The sequence below is a fragment of the Neoarius graeffei genome, chromosome 9 (genome assembly GCF_027579695.1).
Source record: "Neoarius graeffei isolate fNeoGra1 chromosome 9, fNeoGra1.pri, whole genome shotgun sequence".
Lineage (NCBI taxonomy): Eukaryota > Metazoa > Chordata > Actinopteri > Siluriformes > Ariidae > Neoarius > Neoarius graeffei.
In genome coordinates, this window is record NC_083577.1 from 17344544 (window position 1) to 17364699 (window position 20156).

At 42.4% G+C, this 20156-nt stretch overlaps 1 protein-coding gene across 1 annotated transcript in view; it reads left to right on the forward strand.

The window, feature by feature from the left end:
• LOC132892104 (interleukin-1 receptor type 2-like) overlaps positions 1–5738 on the forward strand; it is a 62185-nt gene extending 56447 nt beyond the window's left edge. Inside the window, exons 9-10 of the mRNA XM_060930505.1 lie at positions 742–875; positions 5475–5738. Coding sequence (XP_060786488.1) covers positions 742–875; positions 5475–5614 — 274 coding nt within the window. The 3' untranslated portion in view covers positions 5615–5738. The remainder of the gene's footprint in view (positions 1–741; positions 876–5474) is intronic.
• The last annotated feature ends 14418 nt before the right edge of the window (positions 5739–20156 follow it).

Below are 20156 nucleotides of genomic sequence, written 5' to 3' on the forward strand. Positions count from 1 at the left end.
CAGCGGATCATCAGATTAACGTTTTTAAAATGATTAGTGTGCACACAGCAACGCCAATACACGATTCGCGTGCACACAGCAACGCCAATACACGGATACGCTCGGCTCCACAGGCATCCTGCGCTCCAAATCACTCTGCCCTGAACAGCGAGTGCCCTCTGGAGGGTGCGCACTCCAGCCCTGCGCAGCTCACAGAGCGCGCGAGTGAAGCGCACGAGCAGTGATTCGGGACTGAGCCGCTGTGTGTGTGATCTCAGTGCATATCGGGCATGCGCGTCACTTACCACTTGCAAGTGGAAGGATGGCAAGCCTAAAGACAATCATAACTACACAATGGGCAGTATTTGCATCAGTATTTGCAGTATTTTCATACTTTTATACTCTTTAATGAAAGGTGATACAAGGCGGAAGTCCGCGCCGTTTTTCAGCAGTCGCGTCACATGACCAACGCCAGCGAATCAGGAAGGTGGATGTCACAGTGATGTCGTCCAATGACGACGCCAGCTAAAGCTCAGCACAGCGTATCCACGTATTCTCAATGTTTACACAGCACCGGACCAGACACGATCTGGATTGAATACGTGGACCCTGGCGGATTCCCGTTTCCCGGCGTTTCCAGGCGTTTTAATGTAAACGGACAGTGCATCCGCGAAGAAAACGAGACAGATACGGTCGAATGTAAACTTGGCCTAATACTCTGAGGTGGGATTCAGTGAGTGTTAAGCATGTGGCTGTTTGCAGGGTGTCAGCTGGCCAGGTGGAGGCACTGCTGATCTTCCTGGAAGTGTATGAGGAGGACACAAGGGCCGAGCTGAAGTGTGTCGCTCAGAACCTGTCAGGAAAACAGGAAGTTGGTGTAGAAATTAAACTGGAAGGTAAATGTACATTGAAGATTGAAATTGGAGAATTTTATGTAATATGACACACACACACTGTTTAGCAACCACTAAGACCCCGGTCACACCGCCCGAACTTTGCTGGAGCGTTCCTGGAGCGGTGAAAAAAATTCATCACCGCTCGTAACCGTTCACCACCGTTAACAAAAGTTGGCCCCCGTTAAAGCAACGCCGTATACGCTCGGCCACCGCTGATGTTTCTCGAGGGGCTCTGCTACCGCTCCGAAAGTTTTGAGCTGCACAAAATATTGCGAGCGGTGAGGAGGGAGCAATTTTCCGCCCCGGCAAAGTTCAGCCCCGCTCCACCAACGCCCAGTCAAAGTTTGGCACCGCTAGACGCAAGTTCGTGGACGCTTGGGTCCGCTAAGCCAACGCAGAAATCTTGAACGCTGGACCACCGCTGCTTTGCCAGCGTTGCCCGGGCGGCGATTAAACGTTGCACAAACTTCGGTGGAGCGGTTGTAAGCGTTTTACGAGCGGACACGGGGTTGCTGGAACGGTGTCGGGCGTTGAAGCAGCTATCCATGGCGGCGATGAACTTTGGTTTGGCGTTGGTATAGAGGTGTCGGAGCGGGACCAGACTTTAGCTATAAATACGGGGAGAAATGGACCAGGAGCTCATTTGGAATCGAGCTGCCGTTGAGTTCAGACCTCATCTATATCGAATTTGCTCAAAGTTACAGTAAAACTGTATCACCATGGATGCTGAGAGACTTGCTATGATTGGTGCACTAGTCCAGCAGCACAATCAGAACCTCCTCAGATTGCAACAAGCTGTTGACAGATTTTTTGATTTGATTTGATTTTATTCGATCATAATATAAAATGAAGTACAAAATACATTAAAATCAGGATTACACAAGAAAGCGCAAGCACTTATTTCCATTGTGGTCCCATTAAAACACGTAAAACAGCAATGGCAACGTTATGATTTGACTTAATATTGACTCACTGTACTATGTAAATGGTGAAAATAATAATAATAATAACAACCACAATAATAAAATAATAATAATAATAATAATAATAATAAATTGACTTAAATTGACTAGACTAGTAGACAATGAAAATGCATTGTATAGACTAGACTGGAATTTGATTATAAAATTTGATTTCAAAAAGTATGACTAGTACCTATGGCTAACAATTATAAAGTAAAATGTTGTATATATTAATAGTAAATATTAAATGATTTTTAAATAATGATAAAGATAATATAATAGCAAATAATAATAACATTAAGGAAAAGACAGCAAAAACATAATGAAAATAGAAATAATCTGACTGACAGCAAACAATAAACAAAAAATAAAGTAATATGAATGATAATAAAAAAGTATAAAGTAATATAAATAATAATATTAATAACAAACACTTTTATAGATAAAAATATGATAATAAGATCAACTAAACAACAGTGAAAAAAGGGGAAAAGCTATACAGACAACAGAACAGTAATAAGAATTTTAACTATAGAAAAAAAAGGAGAAGAGAGAGAAGAAGGAGAGACAGAGTTGTGTGGGTCAGACAGTGGATACTGAGAAAGCCTGAACATGGACTGTATGACAAGCTGATGGTGGAGCTTCTATCAAAAATCTATCAGAACTTGTATCAAAACGATCCGTTCCGCTCCGTAGTCACTAGCGGTATGCCGCTAAACCAACTTTATACCCCCGCCGAGCCAAAGCCCGCATGCGCAGAACGCCGCTATACCAACGCTCGCGTCACCGCTAAACCAACGCTCGCTACCGCTAAACCAACGCTAAAGCAACGCCGGCTTCAGCGGTGCACCGCTAAGCCAACGCCCGTGTTTTCGATTTTTTTCCCATTTTGTGCGCGGTGACGAGCGTTGTCGAAATTCGGCCCCCCCTCCCTACCGTTCAAGGAACGCTCTAGCAAAGTTCGGGCGGTGTGACCGGGGCCTACGCCTGACAGCAGGGGCGTCGTAGTGGGGGGAAAAGGGGGACTGAGTTACCAGGGCCCCAAGTGGGGGGAGGGCCCTTGAGGAGTCTGTAATTTTATTTTCCTTTAAATATCAATACCATTTAAAGATCACAATATATGTTGCTAACTAATGTAAATGTAATGTTTTGGGTAAATAAATCGTTTGATTAATGGATTGAATTGTGTGTCCTATAGTGTCCGGGGACAGGCCCCCCCACCCTTTGCACGAAATGGTTTAGTCCGCTTTCACCGGGCTTTTTAACTCGGCGCATTTAACATAGCGTTCATTCTGCTGAAGCAGCGCATGCGCATTGTAGGCTATCTGTGCTATGGAAGATGATGCACAAGAAAACAAAATCCGGTTTTCAGAAACAAAAAGAGAGGCAGGAAAGAGACAAGAAAAGAAATGAGGGAAAGCAACTGCTCACAAACTTCTTTCCCAAGAAAGGTGAGCCCAAATGTGAAAGCAAATAGCCTACATTAAATGAACACCCGTGGTTATAAATGCTTTATACCACCGCGATTGTCAGTGCTAAAAACTGCACAGCACAAAATTAGAAATAACATGATGCCTTTTTTGTTTACATTCCAATAGTATACTAATCGAAAATTAAATTAATATTTATTACTGGGCCATAACATAATTAGGCTAATAGCCTAATTTAGTCTCAATATCATAGGTGTTTGGTGACCTTTGGTGGCATTTACTGTTACAACTTTTAATCATTCTGCAAATAAAACAAAGATTCAGTGACGTATTGTGTGATTAGGATTTTTTATTCATTTAAGAGTTGTTAGATTAATGTGTGGCTACATAACTGACTGGACTGGTAGTACGCCCTTGTTGTTAGATACTTTCAGCATTGTTAACTGCTGAGCTTTTTTTTGGGGGGCCCCATGGCCACTGCTTGTGCATAGGGCCCAGAATTTGGTGCTACGCCCCTGCCTGACAGGCATTTAGGTATTTAACCTTAATGCAATTTGTACACAGGTATATTAAATTGTGCTTGTTCCAAAATGTCATGTTTCTGTAGTAACAGCATATCCACAGGGATTTCTATTTTGAATGCACCACATGATCTAAGGCTAATAATAATTATTCTATCCACATTCACTGGATATGAGCAATCGCATGCTCTGATTGGTGACTCTACTACTAGGATATCAAGTCAAGTTTATTTGTATAGCGCTTTTAACAATAAACATTGTCGCAAAGCAGCTTTACAGAATTTGAACGACTTAAAATATGAGCTAATTTTATATCAGGGTATCAGCTCATATACTGTGAGTAGAGAAAACAAAATGGTGGAACATGTTGCTGAACCAACCGAGGACAAAATAACAACTCTACTTGAAAACAAAACTCCCAAAAATACAAAAAAGCAACAAAATATGGAATGAAAGTATTTGATGGTAACAACATACCTTTTTTATTTTTTAAGAATTATTATTGTAGCATTTTTCACAAATTGCTACTGTCATTTCACCGGTTTGTTTACATTCTTCATCTTTAAGCATTAAAATTTGTTGAAATTTTTTTTAGACTGGTTCAAAAGTGGGCGGCACGGTGGTGTAGTGGTTAGCGCTGTCGCCTCACAGCAAGAAGGTCCGGGTTCAAGCCCCGTGGCCGGTGAGGGCCTTTCTGTGTGGAGTTTGCATGTTTTCCCCGTGTCTGCATGGGTTTCCTCCGGGTGCTCCGGTTTCCCCCACAGTCCAAAGACATGCAGGTTAGGTTAACTGGTGACTCTAAATTGAGCGTAGGTGTGAATGTGAGTGTGAATGGTTGTCTGTGTCTATGTGTCAGCCCTGTGATGACCTGGCGACTTGTCCAGGGTGTACCCCGCCTTTCGCCCGTAGTCAGCTGGGATAGGCTCTAGCTTGCCTGCGACCCTGTAGAACAAGATAAAGCGGCTAGAGATAATGAGATGAGATGAGATGGTTCAAAAGCTCAAAGAAATTTGAAAATTACATCGCTGAAATGTCCAAAGAATAATTAAATAAATGTCTAAAGCTAGTCTATACCTCAGCACGACAGCAAGACGGTACTTTCTACAAAAACAAAAAAAACATTAGTCAATTCGTGCCGCCATTGATAGGTTTTTAAGAAGTCTGCCTAAGCGGAAATGATTTTGTTGGACATCTTGTTTATACAAAATGTCTGACAAAATCAGTAAATGTTCAGCTGGTTTTTTAAAATGTTTTATATGTCAGTGATTCTAACAGAGTATAAATAATGTTGTTTTTATTTATCAAAATCCATTGAATGTGGATATAAAAAACAGTTATTCAATTCAATCTCATCGTACATGGCTTATAGCCGACTCGGTGCTACGCGCCTCATCAGCTATCAGCTCATGTACGACTCAGTTTCATGGAATAACTTAAATGGCTGATATTTAACCAAGAAAGTCATTGATATGGTAAATCTTTATGTATGGAGACATTTATTTCTCATTTATGGAAGGAGTTTCCAGTGTGAATGCTTTTGAATAGTCAGAGGAAGTTTTCTGACACAGGAAAAATCTTTGCTGTTTCTCAGTAACATTGCAAGCTTCATTTTTGTCATAGTAATCTCTGTATTAATGCTCATGTGAAACACTCACATTTTAACTGTACTTTTTATCTCTGTCACAGACTCCATGTTGGCATGGTTAGTGGTGATTCCTATAGCCTCCTGCTTCTTCTTGCTTGTGGTGTGTGTGTTTCTGCGTCTGCTCTGCCACAAACAACACAAACACGACTACATCCTGGCTCGACAGAACAGCACCTTTTAAATGCCTTTTGTCTTTCCAATGCACATACTTCCCTTCATTGGGGTTTGTTCAACTGTTTTTTTTTTTTAAATGTTTTATATGTCAGTGATTCTAACAGAGTATAAATAATGATGCTGTGTATATAGTCTTCAGTAAAAAAGAATAAAGTTTGCCTTCTATAAGTCTTTTTTCTGGATGTATATAGTTTATATTTCTCTCACTCAGCTACATAAGCCCCTGTATTTTCAGACTGTGCACGATTACTTTGTGTTCATGTTTCAGTGCATAACATCTACACTACCTCCATCATGAACTATCTAACCTGTCATGCCCAATATTTATTTAGTTCAATTAAACTATTCCCATTTCACCACTTACTGGAGCTGGAGAACCTGACAAAGAAAACATATCAAATGATGGAACTGAGAAATCTTATTGTTTTTTGAAGAAAAAAAAATGCTGTATGCTCATTTTGAATTTAATGCAACATGTTTCAAAAAAAGTTGCGACGGGCAACAAAAGACTGGAAAATATTTCAAAGGAGAGAAAACACACCTGGTGAAATATCTCACAGTTAATTTGCAACAGGTCAGTAACATGATTGGGTATAAAAAGAGCATCCCAGAGAAGTGGAGTCTCTCGGAAGTAAAGATGGGGAGGGAGTCACCGCTCTGTGTGGGTAAACAGTGCAACAATTCAAGAATAATGTTCCTTAATGTAAAATTGCAAAGAATTTGGGGATCACATCATCTGTGATACATATCATTAAAAGATTCAGATAATCTGGAGAAATCTCTATGCAAGAAAAAAGGCTGAAAACTGACACTGAATGCCTGTGATCTTCAGGCCCTCAGGTGACACTGCATTAAAAGCACACATGTATCTGTAGTGGAAATCACTGTATGTGCTCAAACACTTCAGAAAACCATCGTCTGTGAAAACAGTTCATTACTGCATCTACAAATGCAAATTAAAACCAAATATAAACAATATCCAGAAACACTGTCACCTTCTCCGTGCCTGAGCTCTTTTACGATGGACTGAGGTGAAGTGGAAAACTGTCCTGTGGTTTAATGAATCAAAAATAGAAATTATTTTTAGAAATCATGGATACCGTGTCCTGCCTCTATTTCAAAGACCAAAAATAAATGGACATAAAAAAATATCATAAATGAAATTCTCATTTTAATACTTGGTTGCAAATCCAGTTTAATGTGCTTGGAATAAAATCTTTCTTGACTTATCCTTTCATCAATCGGGCTCCAATCCATCAGGGTTCTTGCTGTGCTCTTTGACATCAGTTTTTTAAACTGATGGGAGTGCACATTTACACACCCATGGAAGACGCCGATGAACAAGTGAAGGACAAGTTCTACATGAGACTGCAGGACGTGCTGCATAGAAGCAAAACATGACATGCTGATAGTCACTGGAGACATGAACGTGAAGGTTGGAGATGACAACCAGAACTATGAAAGAGTGATGGGCAAACATGGCTTGGGACGGTGGAATGATAATGGCAAAAGGCTGTGTGAAATGAGTGATATGAATGGATTAGTGATAACTGGAAAACTATTCCCACACAAGGCAATGTGGATATCACCAGACAGATATTAAAAGATTTATTTATTGAGAAAACACAGAAAGGCCCTCGCCGGCCCCAGGGCTCGAACCCAGGACCTTCTTGCTGTGAGGCGACAGCGCTAACCACTACACCACCGTGCTACCATAAAATCACTTGTTTTCCATAATTTTTTGTGTTTGGCCAAGTGGTATGGGCGGCTATGCACCACCACCCTGGGAGCATTTCAATGTGGTGTTCTACAGTATGAGGTGAGTACGGCCGGGAAGGGGTGAGAATATGTCGGAAAATTCTGTTTGCAACCTGGCAACCTCCATGAGTTGGGCTGGTGAGAGGTGGTCTCCACAGGGGACTGGAGCGGTTTGAGTGGCTACTTTTGTTTTTACCTCCGGCCCCAGCTCTACCTTCTCCAGAACTACCGACGCCAACGCCACGGGGACCCCCTCATTCCAGTGTTTTAACAGGCTGAGGCAGTATGTTTGTAGTGCCCCGCCCCTATCTGTATGAGGGCTTTCCACTAGATTTTGGGGGTGTGATTGTGGCTGGATTTTTTTATTTATTCAGCTACAAGAGTATTAGTGAGATCAGACACTGATGTTGAATGAGGAGGTCGGGGTTCAGTTAGTGGGAGGCAGGGGGAAGTGCGAGCAGAATCTGTGGCAGGGGTCAGAGGGGGGAGGAGGGGCAGAACAGGGAGGGAGTTGAGCCTCCTGACTGCCTGGTGAAAGAAACTGTTCTTGAGCCTGCTGGTTTTGGCCCGGAGACTCCGCAGTCTCCTCCCCGACGGCAGCAGGCTAAAGAGGCTGTGAGATGGGTGGGTGGGGTCACCTGCAATCCTGATGGCTTTGCGGGTGAGGCGGGAGTTATAAATATCCATTAGAGAAGGGAGAGAGACACCAATGATCCTCTCAGCTGCTCTCACGATGCGCTGCAGAGACTTGCAGCAGGACACGGTGCAGGCGCCGTACCACACGGTGATGCAGCTGGTCAGAATGTTCTCGATGGTGCCTCTGTAGAAAGTGTGCATGATGGGGGCCGGGGCTCTTGCTCTCCTCAGTTTGCGGAGGAAGTACAGATGCTGTTGGGCTTTTTTGGCCAGTGATGCGGTGTTGTTGCTCCAGGACAGGTCTTCAGAGATGTGCACACCCAGAAACTTGGTGCTGCTCACCCTCTCCACTGCAGCACCGTCGATAGATAGTGGAGCATGCTGGGTGTGCTCTCTCCTGAAGTCCACAAGAATCTCCTTCGTCTTCTCCACATTCAGATGGAGATTGTTGTCCTTGCACCACATGGCCAAGCAGCTCACCTCACTCCTGTAGATTGTCTCATCGCCATTGTTGATGAACCCACCACAGTCGTGTCATCCGCAAACTTAATGAAGAGATTTGAGCTGGATGTTGGTGTGCAGTTGTGGGTCAGCAGAGTGAAGAGGAGGGGGCTTAGCACACATCCTTGGGGGGGCCCCCATGTTCAGTGTGATGGTGCTGGAGGAGTTGCTGCCGACCCGTACAGTCTGTGGTCTCCCCGTCAGGAAGTCCAGCAGCCAGTTGCACAGGGAGGTGTTGAATCCCAGCTGGTCCAGTTTATGAATGAGCTGCTGAGGAATGATTGTGTTGAATGCTGAGCTAAAGTCTATGAACAACATTCTGACATACGAGTCTTTTGTCTCCAGGTGGGTGAGGGCTGAGTGGAGGGCAGTGGAGATGGCGTCATCGGTCGAACGGTTGGACTGATATGCAAACTGGAAAGGGTCCAGGGCGGGGGGGGAGGGCAGACTTGATATGCCTCATGACTAGCCGCTCGAAGCACTTCATGAGGAAGTGTATGTACATGGTACATGTGCCATTTTGGGGGGTGAGTCTCACTTTGATTTTTATGACAGCGGCTGGATAGATCTGTGAGAGATGCTGATTTTTGCAACAGCTCTGAAGAAAATCTGCTTTAAACCCCCTGTGTCTTGGGAACTAAGACTTATTATAGGACTTGTTCACATGCAACTCACACAATCATTATATCATTATCTCAGTCTATTACTGTAGACCCAGGAGTTCTTTTTTTTTTCCAGTGGAAGTTTGAGTAATTATTCATGCATAATTTACATACTGAAAGTCTTTTCTATCCTTTTCTATCCTATCTGTCTGAAAGATTCCACTTCATTGCTATTAACCATCACAAATCCCGCATCACCCCTGTTTCACATGGAGTCCCGCAAGGTTCAGTTCTTGGCCCCATTCTCTTCATCTTATACATGCTTCCACTCGGTTACATTATACACCGCCATGGACTTCAATTCCACTGCTATGCCGATGACATCCAGCTCTACATCACCACTAAAACCATCACTCCAGCTATCTTTTCCACCCTCACCAACTGCCTGACAGATGACCTGGATGAGCCACAACTTTCTCAAACTCAACAACAATAAAATTGAAATTATCATCTTTGGTCCAAAATCCATCCTCCCCACCTCCCAAGATTTCTCACTCTGCATCGATGGTCACTCTGTTACTCCCTCCCCCCTGGTCAGAAATCTTGGAATCTACATGGACCCTGCACTTTCCTTCAAGTCACACATTAACCATGTCACCAAAACATCTTTTTTCCATCTACGTAACATAGCACGTCTACGACCCATTCTCTCCTCCTCAGCTGCAGAAACACTAATCCACGCCTTCATCACCTCCAGACTTGACTACTTAACAGTATCCTGTATGGCCTCCCCTCCTCTGTTCTCCAAAAGCTGCAATATGTTCAAAACTCTGCTGCCCGACTGCTCACTCGATCTCCCTCCAGAGAACACATCACCCCCATCCTCTGTCAATTTCACTGGCTTCCCATTAAACAACGTATACATTTCAAGATCCTCCTCATTACCTACAAAGCTCTTAATAACCTCGCTCCCCCATACCTGACTGATCTCCTCCAACACTACTCTCCTACTCGCCGACTACGCTCTGCTGACGCAAACCTTCTTACCCCCATCACCAGGACCAAATATCATACAATGGGAGACAGAGCCTTCACCATTGCTGCCCCAACTCTCTGGAACTCTCTCCCACAAGCCATCCGAAACTCTGATACACTGCTGTCCTTCAAAAACCAACTCAAAACTCATCTCTTCAATGCTACTTACAATACCTGACACATCATCTTCCATTATCATCCACCCTTTTTCCCTCTGTTTTCCCTCTGTGTGTGTGCTGTGTGCGTGTTGTGTGTGTAATTTTTGTAAAGCGTCTTTGAGTGTTAAGAAAAGCGCTATATAAAACCAACGTATTATTATTATTATTATTATTATTATTATTTTCTACTTTTTCAATGGCCAAACAATCATTAAGATGTCGATAATTGTAGCCGCCATTCTATAGGTCTTAGCGTAGGTTTTTTCGCTTGTGACACAAAAGCAGCGAAAAGCAAGCTGGGCGAGTCCTGTTGAATTTTAACAGGGCATCAGAACTACATGCAGCTGCATAATAACACACTGCATTCCTGGATTGCACTGTAGACTACATGTAAAGGGTGTGCGCCATCCTTTTATGTTTATGGTATCATTAACACGCATGTTCACAAGCCAAAATGATAAGATGCTGCAGCAGGCTTACTGCGTACACACACATGTTGACTGTCTGGGTGTTGCTCATATTCATTAATAGGGTATCCCTGTACTTACTGTACCCTGTGTATGAACATGGTACATGTGCCATTTTGGGGGGTGAGTCTCACTTTGATTTTTATGACAGCGGCTGGATAGGTCTGTGAGAGATGCTGATTTTTGCAACAGCTCTGAATAAAATCTGCTTTAAACCCCCTGTGTCTTGGGAACTAAGACTTATTATAGGACTTGTTCACATGCAACTCACACAATCATTATATCATTATCTCAGTCTATTACTGTAGACCCAGGAGCTCAGATTGCAGTTACTCACTGTATTATAGACAAGCAATTCTTGCAGTCTTTGTTTATAGTTTTCTTGGTATTAAGGTCTGTCTTAAGTGGCCACTTACATTCCCTCAGTTACATAACACTTCTCATTTAAACCAAAAAGTTCTATTTTGGTCTCATCCATCCACAAAATATTTTTCCAATAGCCTTCTGGCTTGTCCACGTGATCTTTAGGAAACTGCAGACGAGCAGCAATGTTCTTTTTGGAGAGCAGTGCCTTTCTCCTTGCAACCCTGCCATGCACATCATTGTTGTTCAGTGTTCTCCTGATGGTGGACTCATGAACATTAACATTAGCCAATGTGAGAGAGGCCTTCAGTTGCTTAGAAGTTACCCTGGGGTCCTTTGTGACCTCACTGACTATTACATGCCTTGCTCTTGGAGAGATCTTTTTTGGTTGACCACTCCTGGGGAGGGTAACAATGGTCTTGAACTTCCTCTATTTGTACGCAATCTGTCTGACTGTAGATTGGTGTAGTCCAAACTCTTTAGAGATGGTTTTGTAACCTTTTCCAACCTTTTGAGCATCAACAACACTTTTTCTGAGGTCCTCAGAAATCTCCTTTGTTTGTGCTATGATACACTTCCACAAATGTGTTGTGAAGATCAGACTTTGATAGATCCCTATTCTTTAAATAAAACAGGGTGCCCACTCACACCTGATTGTCATCCCATTGATTGAAAACACCTGACTCTAATTTCACCTTCAAATTAACTGCTAATCCTAGAGGTTCACATACTTTTGCCACTCACAGATATGTAATATTGGATAATTTTCCTCAATAAATAAATGACCAAGTATAATATTTTTGTCTCATTTGTTTAACTGGGTTCTCTTTATCTACTTTTAGGACTTGTGTGAAAATCTGATGATGTTTTAAATCATATTTTTGCAGAAATATAGAAAATTCTAAAGGGTTCACAAACTTTCAAGCACCACTGTATATATACATTGAATGTCCTGAGCAGGAACTCAGATTACAGTTGCTAAAATAGTAACAATTTACTGATATAAGGTGTTCTGTGGTCAGGGTACTACACTGTAGTGTGTCATGTGGTAATGCATGAGGAGACAATGCAACTTTCATAAATATTACAATATATCAAGTCAAGTCAAGTTTGTTTATATAGCGCTTTTAACAATAGACATTGTCCCAAAGCAGCTTTACAGAATCTGAATGAGCCTAGACATGAGCCAATTTTATCCCTAATCTATCGCCAATGAGCAAGCCCGTGGCGACGGTGGCAAGGAAAAACTCCCCCAGACGACACGAGGAAGAAACCTCGAGAGGGACCAGACCCAAAAGGGAACCCATCCTCACCCGGACAACAACAGACAACATGACTATAACATTAACAGTTTTAACATGAAGTCAGTTTCATTGATGTTATAACTCTTCATTAATGGAAACTTGAGTGCAAAACTGTTCATGACAACTGCAGTCCTAAAGTTAGCAAGTCAACTGTAGTTCTCAGCCATAAAAGCATTACTGTACGTGTCCAGAGCGCCTTCCAAGTGTGACTTTCAACTGTCCATATGGGGCCGTCCTCCACAGGAGCAAGGTGATGAGACTCCAACCAGACATAGGGCATCAGGATGGATCAGGCAGGTCCGAGGAGCAGAAGAGGTCAGCACATCAATCCCAGGATTGACATGTAACTCAGAGGGACAGATTTTATTTAAATTTTTTTTTTTTTGGGGGGGGAGAAAACAGGTTGTTAGGTATGCCCAGTGTCACCTGGATAAGTAGGTACAGTATACATTTTGTGCTGAGTACAAGCAGGGACTCCGATAAAACTAACTATGACAGTATAACTAAAAGGGGAGAGCCAGAAGGTAACACAGGCATGAGGGAGCCCCAGGACATAAAGCAGCCAGCCACTACACCATCAACAAACTCGAGTGAGCAAGCAAGTGGGGGACTGACAGCATCCACACATCCCAGTTTACCAAAACACTCTATGTCTGAGGACCCTCCAGATCTACACCTTTACCTCATAAACACCATGAACAAAAGGCTTGACTAAACAGATATGTCAGCCTAGATTTAAACGCTGAGACTGTGTCTGATTCCCGAACACTACTTGGAAGGCTGTTCCATAACTGTGGAGCTTTGTAAGAAAAGGCTCTGCCCCCTGATGTAGACTTCACTATATGAGGTACCAGCAGATAGCATGCACCTTTTGATCTAAGTAGGCGTGGCGGGTCATAAAGGACCAGAAGTTTGCTCAGGTACTGTGGTGCGAGACCATTCAGTGATTTAAAGGTCAATAGTAGTATTTTATAATCAATACGAAATTTGATTGGGAGCCAATTCAGTGTGGATAAGACAGGGGTGATGTGGTCATATTTTCTAGTTCTAGTAAAGACTCTTGTTGCTGCATTTTGAACTAACTGGAGCTTGTTTATGCACTTATTGGAACATCCAGACAGTAAGGCATTACAATAATCCAACCTGGAGGTAACGAAAACATGAACTAGTTTTTCTGCGTCATGTAGTGACATTAAATTTCTTATCTTAGCAATACTTCTGAGATGAAAGAAAGCTATCCACGTAATGTCATCAATGTGTTTCAAATGAAAGACTGGGGTCAATAATCACCCCAAGGTCTTTTACTGCTGCACAAGAAACAGAAAGGACATCCAGAGTTACTATGTAATCAGAGAACTTACTTCTAGCTGCATGTGGTCCTAGTACAAGCACTACGGTCTTGTCAGAGTTAAGCAGAAGGAAGTTAATAAGCATCCAGTGTCTAATGTCCTTTGCACATTCCTCAATTCTATTAAACTGGTGTCTCTCATCTGGTTTTGCAGAAACATACAACTGTGTGTCATCAGCATAACAGTGGAAACTAATACAATGCTTACAAATAATATCACCCAGAGGTAACATAAAGAAAGAAAACAGTGGACCCAAGACAGAACCTTGTGGAACACCAAACTTTACCTCAGTATGTCTAGAAAAAATCACCATTTACATCAACATACTGATGGCGATTAGTTAAATAAAAGCTGAGCCAGGAGAGGGCCATTTCCTTAACTCCCACAACATTTTCTAGTCTATCCAGGAGAATGGAATGGTCATTGGTATCAAATGCTGGACTAAGGTCAAGCAACACAAGCAGCGAGACACAGCCCTGATCAGACGCCAACAGTAGGTTATTTACTACTTTAACCAGAGCTGTCTCTGTGCTATGATGAGGTCTAAATCCTGACTGATACATTTTATGCAGTGCCGTATTAAGCCAATGCGGTGCCCCTGAGCACTATACCTCAAGTGCCCCCCCAACCACCACCACCACCACCCTGCGCGCACGCGTTCAGTAACCTCCTGCACACACTCACAAACCTTGCCCTTTGCTGTCAAAAATAGTAGCATATACATAAACAATAGTACACATAAACAAGGTCATTCTTCCTCATTGAAAATGTATTAAGTAGGCTACATCAGCCCATCAAATTCACTGAAAACAACCAACGATATGCATGTAGGCATATTGAAATGTCTTATTCAAAAATGAGCAGCATATATTTGTATGTGGGCGGCACGGTGGTGTAGTGGTTAGCGCTGTCGCCTCACAGCAAGAAGATCCTGGGTTCGAGCCCCGGGGCCGGCGAAGGCCTTTCTGTGTGGAGTTTGCATGTTCTCCCCGTGTCCGCGTGGGTTTCCTCCGGGTGCTCCGGTTTCCCCCACAGTCCAAAGACATGCAGGTTAGGTTAACTGGTGACTCTAAATTGACCGTGAATGTGAGTGTGAATGGTTGTCTGTGTCTATGTGTCAGCCCTCTGATGACCTGGTGACTTGTCCAGGGTGTACCCCGCCTTTCGCCCGTAGTCAGCTGGGATAGGCTCCAGCTTGCCTGCGACCCTGTAGAAGGATAAAGCGGCTAGAGATAATGAGATGAGATGAGATATTTGTATGTCTCAATAAAAACCTTCAAAGCATCCATACTCTATTCTATCCATATTCAAATGTCTCAATTCAAAATGTGTATCAGTTCAAACAGCATCAGCAATTTAAACAGCATCCATCTATATACAATACAGCCTATTCAAATGTGTCCATTCAAAATGTGTATCAATTAAAATAGCATAGGCAACATATTCAAATGTCTCAATTCGAAATATAAATTCAAATAACATCCAGTACAGCATATTCAGATGTACAATGTACATATGTGTATCAATTCAAAGAGTATCTGTTCTGTATGAACCTAGACATGTTCTCCCCATAGCGCAGGATCAGTTGAAATAGAGAAGTGTTCTACTGGCGTCGGCTGTGCTGGGTTGACATCCATAACACCCTCGTCTTCCTTCTCGTCACCATGGTGTGAACTGATCTCTACCTGGCTTAAAGTGGCTTCGCACATCCCCTCCTCCCGGCTTCAGCGCTGGTAGTGACAGCAGTTGTCAATGTCTTTATAAAAAAACGATCTAACACTGGAACATTTTAAATTGCAGCTACACGCCTGGAGTCTTTCTCTTTTTTTATTTTCTCTTCGCACAACCACTCAATTGATGTCTGTCCATTTTTCATTTCCACCGCGGTCTTTAAAAAATTGATGCATTTCACCGTAGATGGACTGGCTCAACTGACAGGTTGAGGAAAGGGGGGTTAATGGTCACATAGGCCACTCTTGCTCGGAATTATGATTATTGTTGTTGTTCTTATGAAATTAGTGTTCATAACGAATTATATATGACTATTTAACAATGTCAAGTGTATAACCATTTTAAGTGTACAAACATTCACGAAAAATATTTTTAAAGTTTCTGTCATGTGGTGCCCCCCCCACTGGCTGTGAGTGGTTAGTGCCCCTGGGCACTGTGCCGCAGGCCCATATAGTTAATCCGGCCTTGATTTTATGGATGTTATTCCTATGTAAATATGAGCATAACTGCTGTGCCACAGCTTTTTCAAGGATCTTGGAGATAAAGGAGAGGTTTGATATTGGCCGATAATTGGACAGCTGACAGGGATCAAGGTCAGGTTTTTTAATCAGGGGTTTGATAACTGCTAGTTTAAAGGATTTGGGTACATCGCCAATCCTAAGAGAAGAATTTATTATTTTAGAAGCGGTTCAATAACTTCAGGTATTATTTGTTTGAATAGACGTGTAGGTAAGGGATCTAGTACACAAGTTGAGGCTTTTGATGCCGAGATTAATGAAAGTAATTCAGTTTCTCTAAGGGGAGTAAAACATTCTAATTGCTGATCTGATACAGTTATATTGTTAACTACAGAGTCACTTACATTGTCTGACCTTACATTAGTAGTTTAAGTTTTTGTCAGATACTCTCAATTTTGTCATGAAAAAAATCCTTGAAGTCGTTGCTACTACATACAGTGCCTTGAAAAGTATTCATACCCCTTGAACTTTTTCACATTCTTCCACCTTACAACCACGAACTTAAAAGTTTTTTTTATTGAGATTTTATGTGATAGACCAACACAGAGTAGCACATAATTGTGAAGTGAAACAAAAATGATAAATGGTCTTCAAAAATGTAAACAAATAAAAATCTGAAAAATGTGGTGTGCATTAGTATTCAGCCCCCCTGTACTCTGATACCTCTAAATACAATCCAGTGCAATCAATTGCCTTCAGAAGTCATCTAATTAGTTAATAGAGTCCTACTGTGTATAATTTACTCTCAGCATAAATTCACTTCTTCTGTGAAGGCCTCAGTGGTTTGTTCGAGAACACTGAAGAACAAACAGCATCATGAAGACCAAAGAACTCACCAGACAGGTCAGGGATAAAGTTCTGGAGAAGTTTAAAGCAGGGTTAGGTTATAAAAAAAATATCCCAAGCTCTGAACATCTCAAGAAGCACTGTTCAATCCATCATTCAAAAATGGAAAAAGTATGGCACAACCTACCAAGACATGGCTGTCCACCTAAACTGACAGAGCGAGCAAGGAGAGCACTGGTCAGAGAAGCAGCCAAGAGGCACATGATCACTCTGGAGGAGCTGCAGAAATCCACAGCTCAGGTGGGAGAATCTTTGCACAGTACAACTATAAGTCATACACTCCACAAATCTGGCCTTTTTGGAAGAGTGGCAAGAAGAAAGCTATTGTTGAAAGACAGGCATAAGAAGTCCCGTTTGCAGTTTGCCAGAAGCCATGTAGGGGACACAGCAAACGTGGAAGAAGGTGCTTTGGTCAGATGAGACCAAAGTTGAACTTTTTGCCCTAAATGCAAAGTGCTGTGTGTGGCGGAAAACTAACACTGCTCATCACCCTGCACACACCATCCCCACTGTGAAACATGGTGGTGGCAGCATCATGCTATGGGGATGCTTTTCTTCAGCAGGGACAGGGAAGCTGGTCAGAGTTGATGGGAAGATGGATGGAGCTAAATACAGGGCAATCCTGGAAGAAAACCTGTTGGAGGCTGCAAAAGACTTGAGACTGGGACGGAGATTCACCTTCCAGCAAGACAATGACCCTAAACATGCAGCCAGAGCTACAATGGAATGGTTTAGATCAAAGAATATTCATGTGTTAGAATGGCCCGGTCAAAGTCCAGACCTAAATCCCATTGAGCATCTGTGGCAAGACTTGAAAATTGCTGTTCACAGACGCTCTCCATCCAATCTGGCTGAGCTTGAGATATTTTGCAAAGAAGAATTGGCAAAAATTTCGGTGTCAAGATGTGCAAAGCTGGTAGAGACATACCACAAAAGGCTTGCAGCTGTAATTGCAGCAAAAGGTGGCTCTACAAAGTATTGATGCAGGGGGGCTGAATACTAATGCACATCACATTTTTCAGATTTTTACTTGTTTAAAATTTTGAAGACCATTTATCATTTTCGTTTCACTTCACGATTATGTGCTACTCTGTGTTGGTCTATCACATAAAATCTCAATAAAAAACTTTTAAGTTCGTGGTTGTAAGGTAGAAAAATATGAAAAAGTTCAAGGGGTATGAATACTTTTTCAAGGCACTGTACTACAGGTGTGCATGTGTCTATAGTGGACTTATACAGTGCTCAGCGTAAATGAGTACACGCCCTTTGAAAAGTAACATCTCATCTCATCATCTCTAGCCGCTTTATCCTGTTCTACAGGGTCGCAGGCAAGCTGGAGCCTATCCCAGCTGACTACGGGCGAAAGGCGGGGTACACCCTGGACAAGTCACCAGATCATCGCAGGGCTGACACACAGAGACAGACAACCATTCACACTCACACCTACGGTCAATTTAGAGTCACCAGTTATCCTAACCTGCATGTCTTTGGACTGTGGGGGAAACCGGAGCACCCAGAGGAAACCCACGTGGACACTGGGAGAACATGCAAACTCCGCACAGAAAGGCCCTCGCCGGCCACGGGGCTCGAACCCAGACCTTCTTGCTGTGAGGCAACAGTGCTAACCACTACACCACCGTGCTGCCCTGAAAAGTAACACTTTAAACAATGTCTCAATGAACACAAACAATTTCCACAATGTTGACAAGACAAAAGTTTAATATAACATCTGTTTAACTTATAACGTGAAAGTAAGGTTAATAATATAACTTAGATTACACATTTTTCAGTTTTACTCAAATTAGGGTGGTGCAAAAATGAGTACACCCCACAACAAAAACTACTACATCTAGTACTGTGTATGGCCTCCAAGATTTTTAATGACAGCACCAAGTCTTCTAGGCATGGAATGAACAAGTTGGTGACATTTTGCAACATCAGTCTTTTTCCATTCTTCAACAATGACCTCTTTTAGTGACTGGATGCTGGATGGAGAGTGATGCTCAACTTGTCTCTTCAGAATTCCCCACAAGTGTTCGATTTGGTTCAGATCAGGAGACATACTTAGCCACTGAATCACTTTCATCCTGTTCTTCTTCAGAAATCCAACAGTGGCCTTCGATGTGTGTTTAGTCATGTTGGAAAAGTGCACAATGACCAAGGGCAAGGAGGGATGGTAGCATCTTCTCTTTCAGCATAGAGCAATACATTTGTGAATTCATGATGCCATCAATGAAATGCAGCTCCCCGACACCAGCAGCACTCATGCAGCCCCACATAAGGACACTGCCACCACCATGTTTCACTGTAGGCACCATGCATTTTTCTTTGTATTCCTCACCTTTGCGACACCATACAGTTTTGAAGCCATCAGTTCCAAAAACATTTATCTTGGTCTCATCACTCCAGAGTATAGAGTCCCAGTAGTCTTCATCTTTGTCAGCATGGGCCCTGGCAAACTCTAGGCGGGCTTTTTTTGTGCCTGGGTTTAAGAGAGGCTTCTTTCGTGGACGGCATCCATGCATACTATTCCTCTGCAGTGTATGCCATATTGTGTCACAGGAAATAGTCACCCCAGTTTGGCTTTCTACTTCTTTAGACAACTGCAGTGAATTTGCATGCCAATTTTGTTCAACCCGTCTCATCAGAAGGCACTCCTGTCGAGGTGTTAACTTCCGTGGACAACCTAGATGTCTCTGTGAGATGGTTGCAGTTCCATCTTTCTTAAATTTTTGTACCACTTTTGCTACAGTATTCTGATTGATAAGTAAAGCTTTGCTGATCTTCTTGTAGCCTTCACCTTTGTGGTGGAAAGAAATTATTTTCTTTGGGGAATTCTGAAGAGACAAGTTGAGCATCACTCTCCATCCAGCATCCAGTCACTAAAAGAGGTCATTGTTGAAGAATGGAAAAAGATTGATGTTGCAAAATATCACCAACTTGTTCATTCCATGCCTAGAAGACTTGGTGCTGTCATTAAAAATCTTGGAGGCCATACAAAGTACTAGATGTAGTCAGAGCATTTTTTAACATAGTTACTGGGAGACCAAATGGTCTTCCAGTGGCCAGATTTGGTCTCCTAGTCAATGCCAAACCAGCTTCACTGGGAGACCAAATTTTAAACCAAGTTATGTCTTATAATTTGGTTCAGTCAGTTGCAATTAATTAACCAAGTACCATGTAATTATACATTTAACAAGGAAAACGAAGATCTATGTTCTAAGATATACGATCATGTTGGTTAAGAAAAACAAAACTAAAATTTGGTTACTGAGATGGCT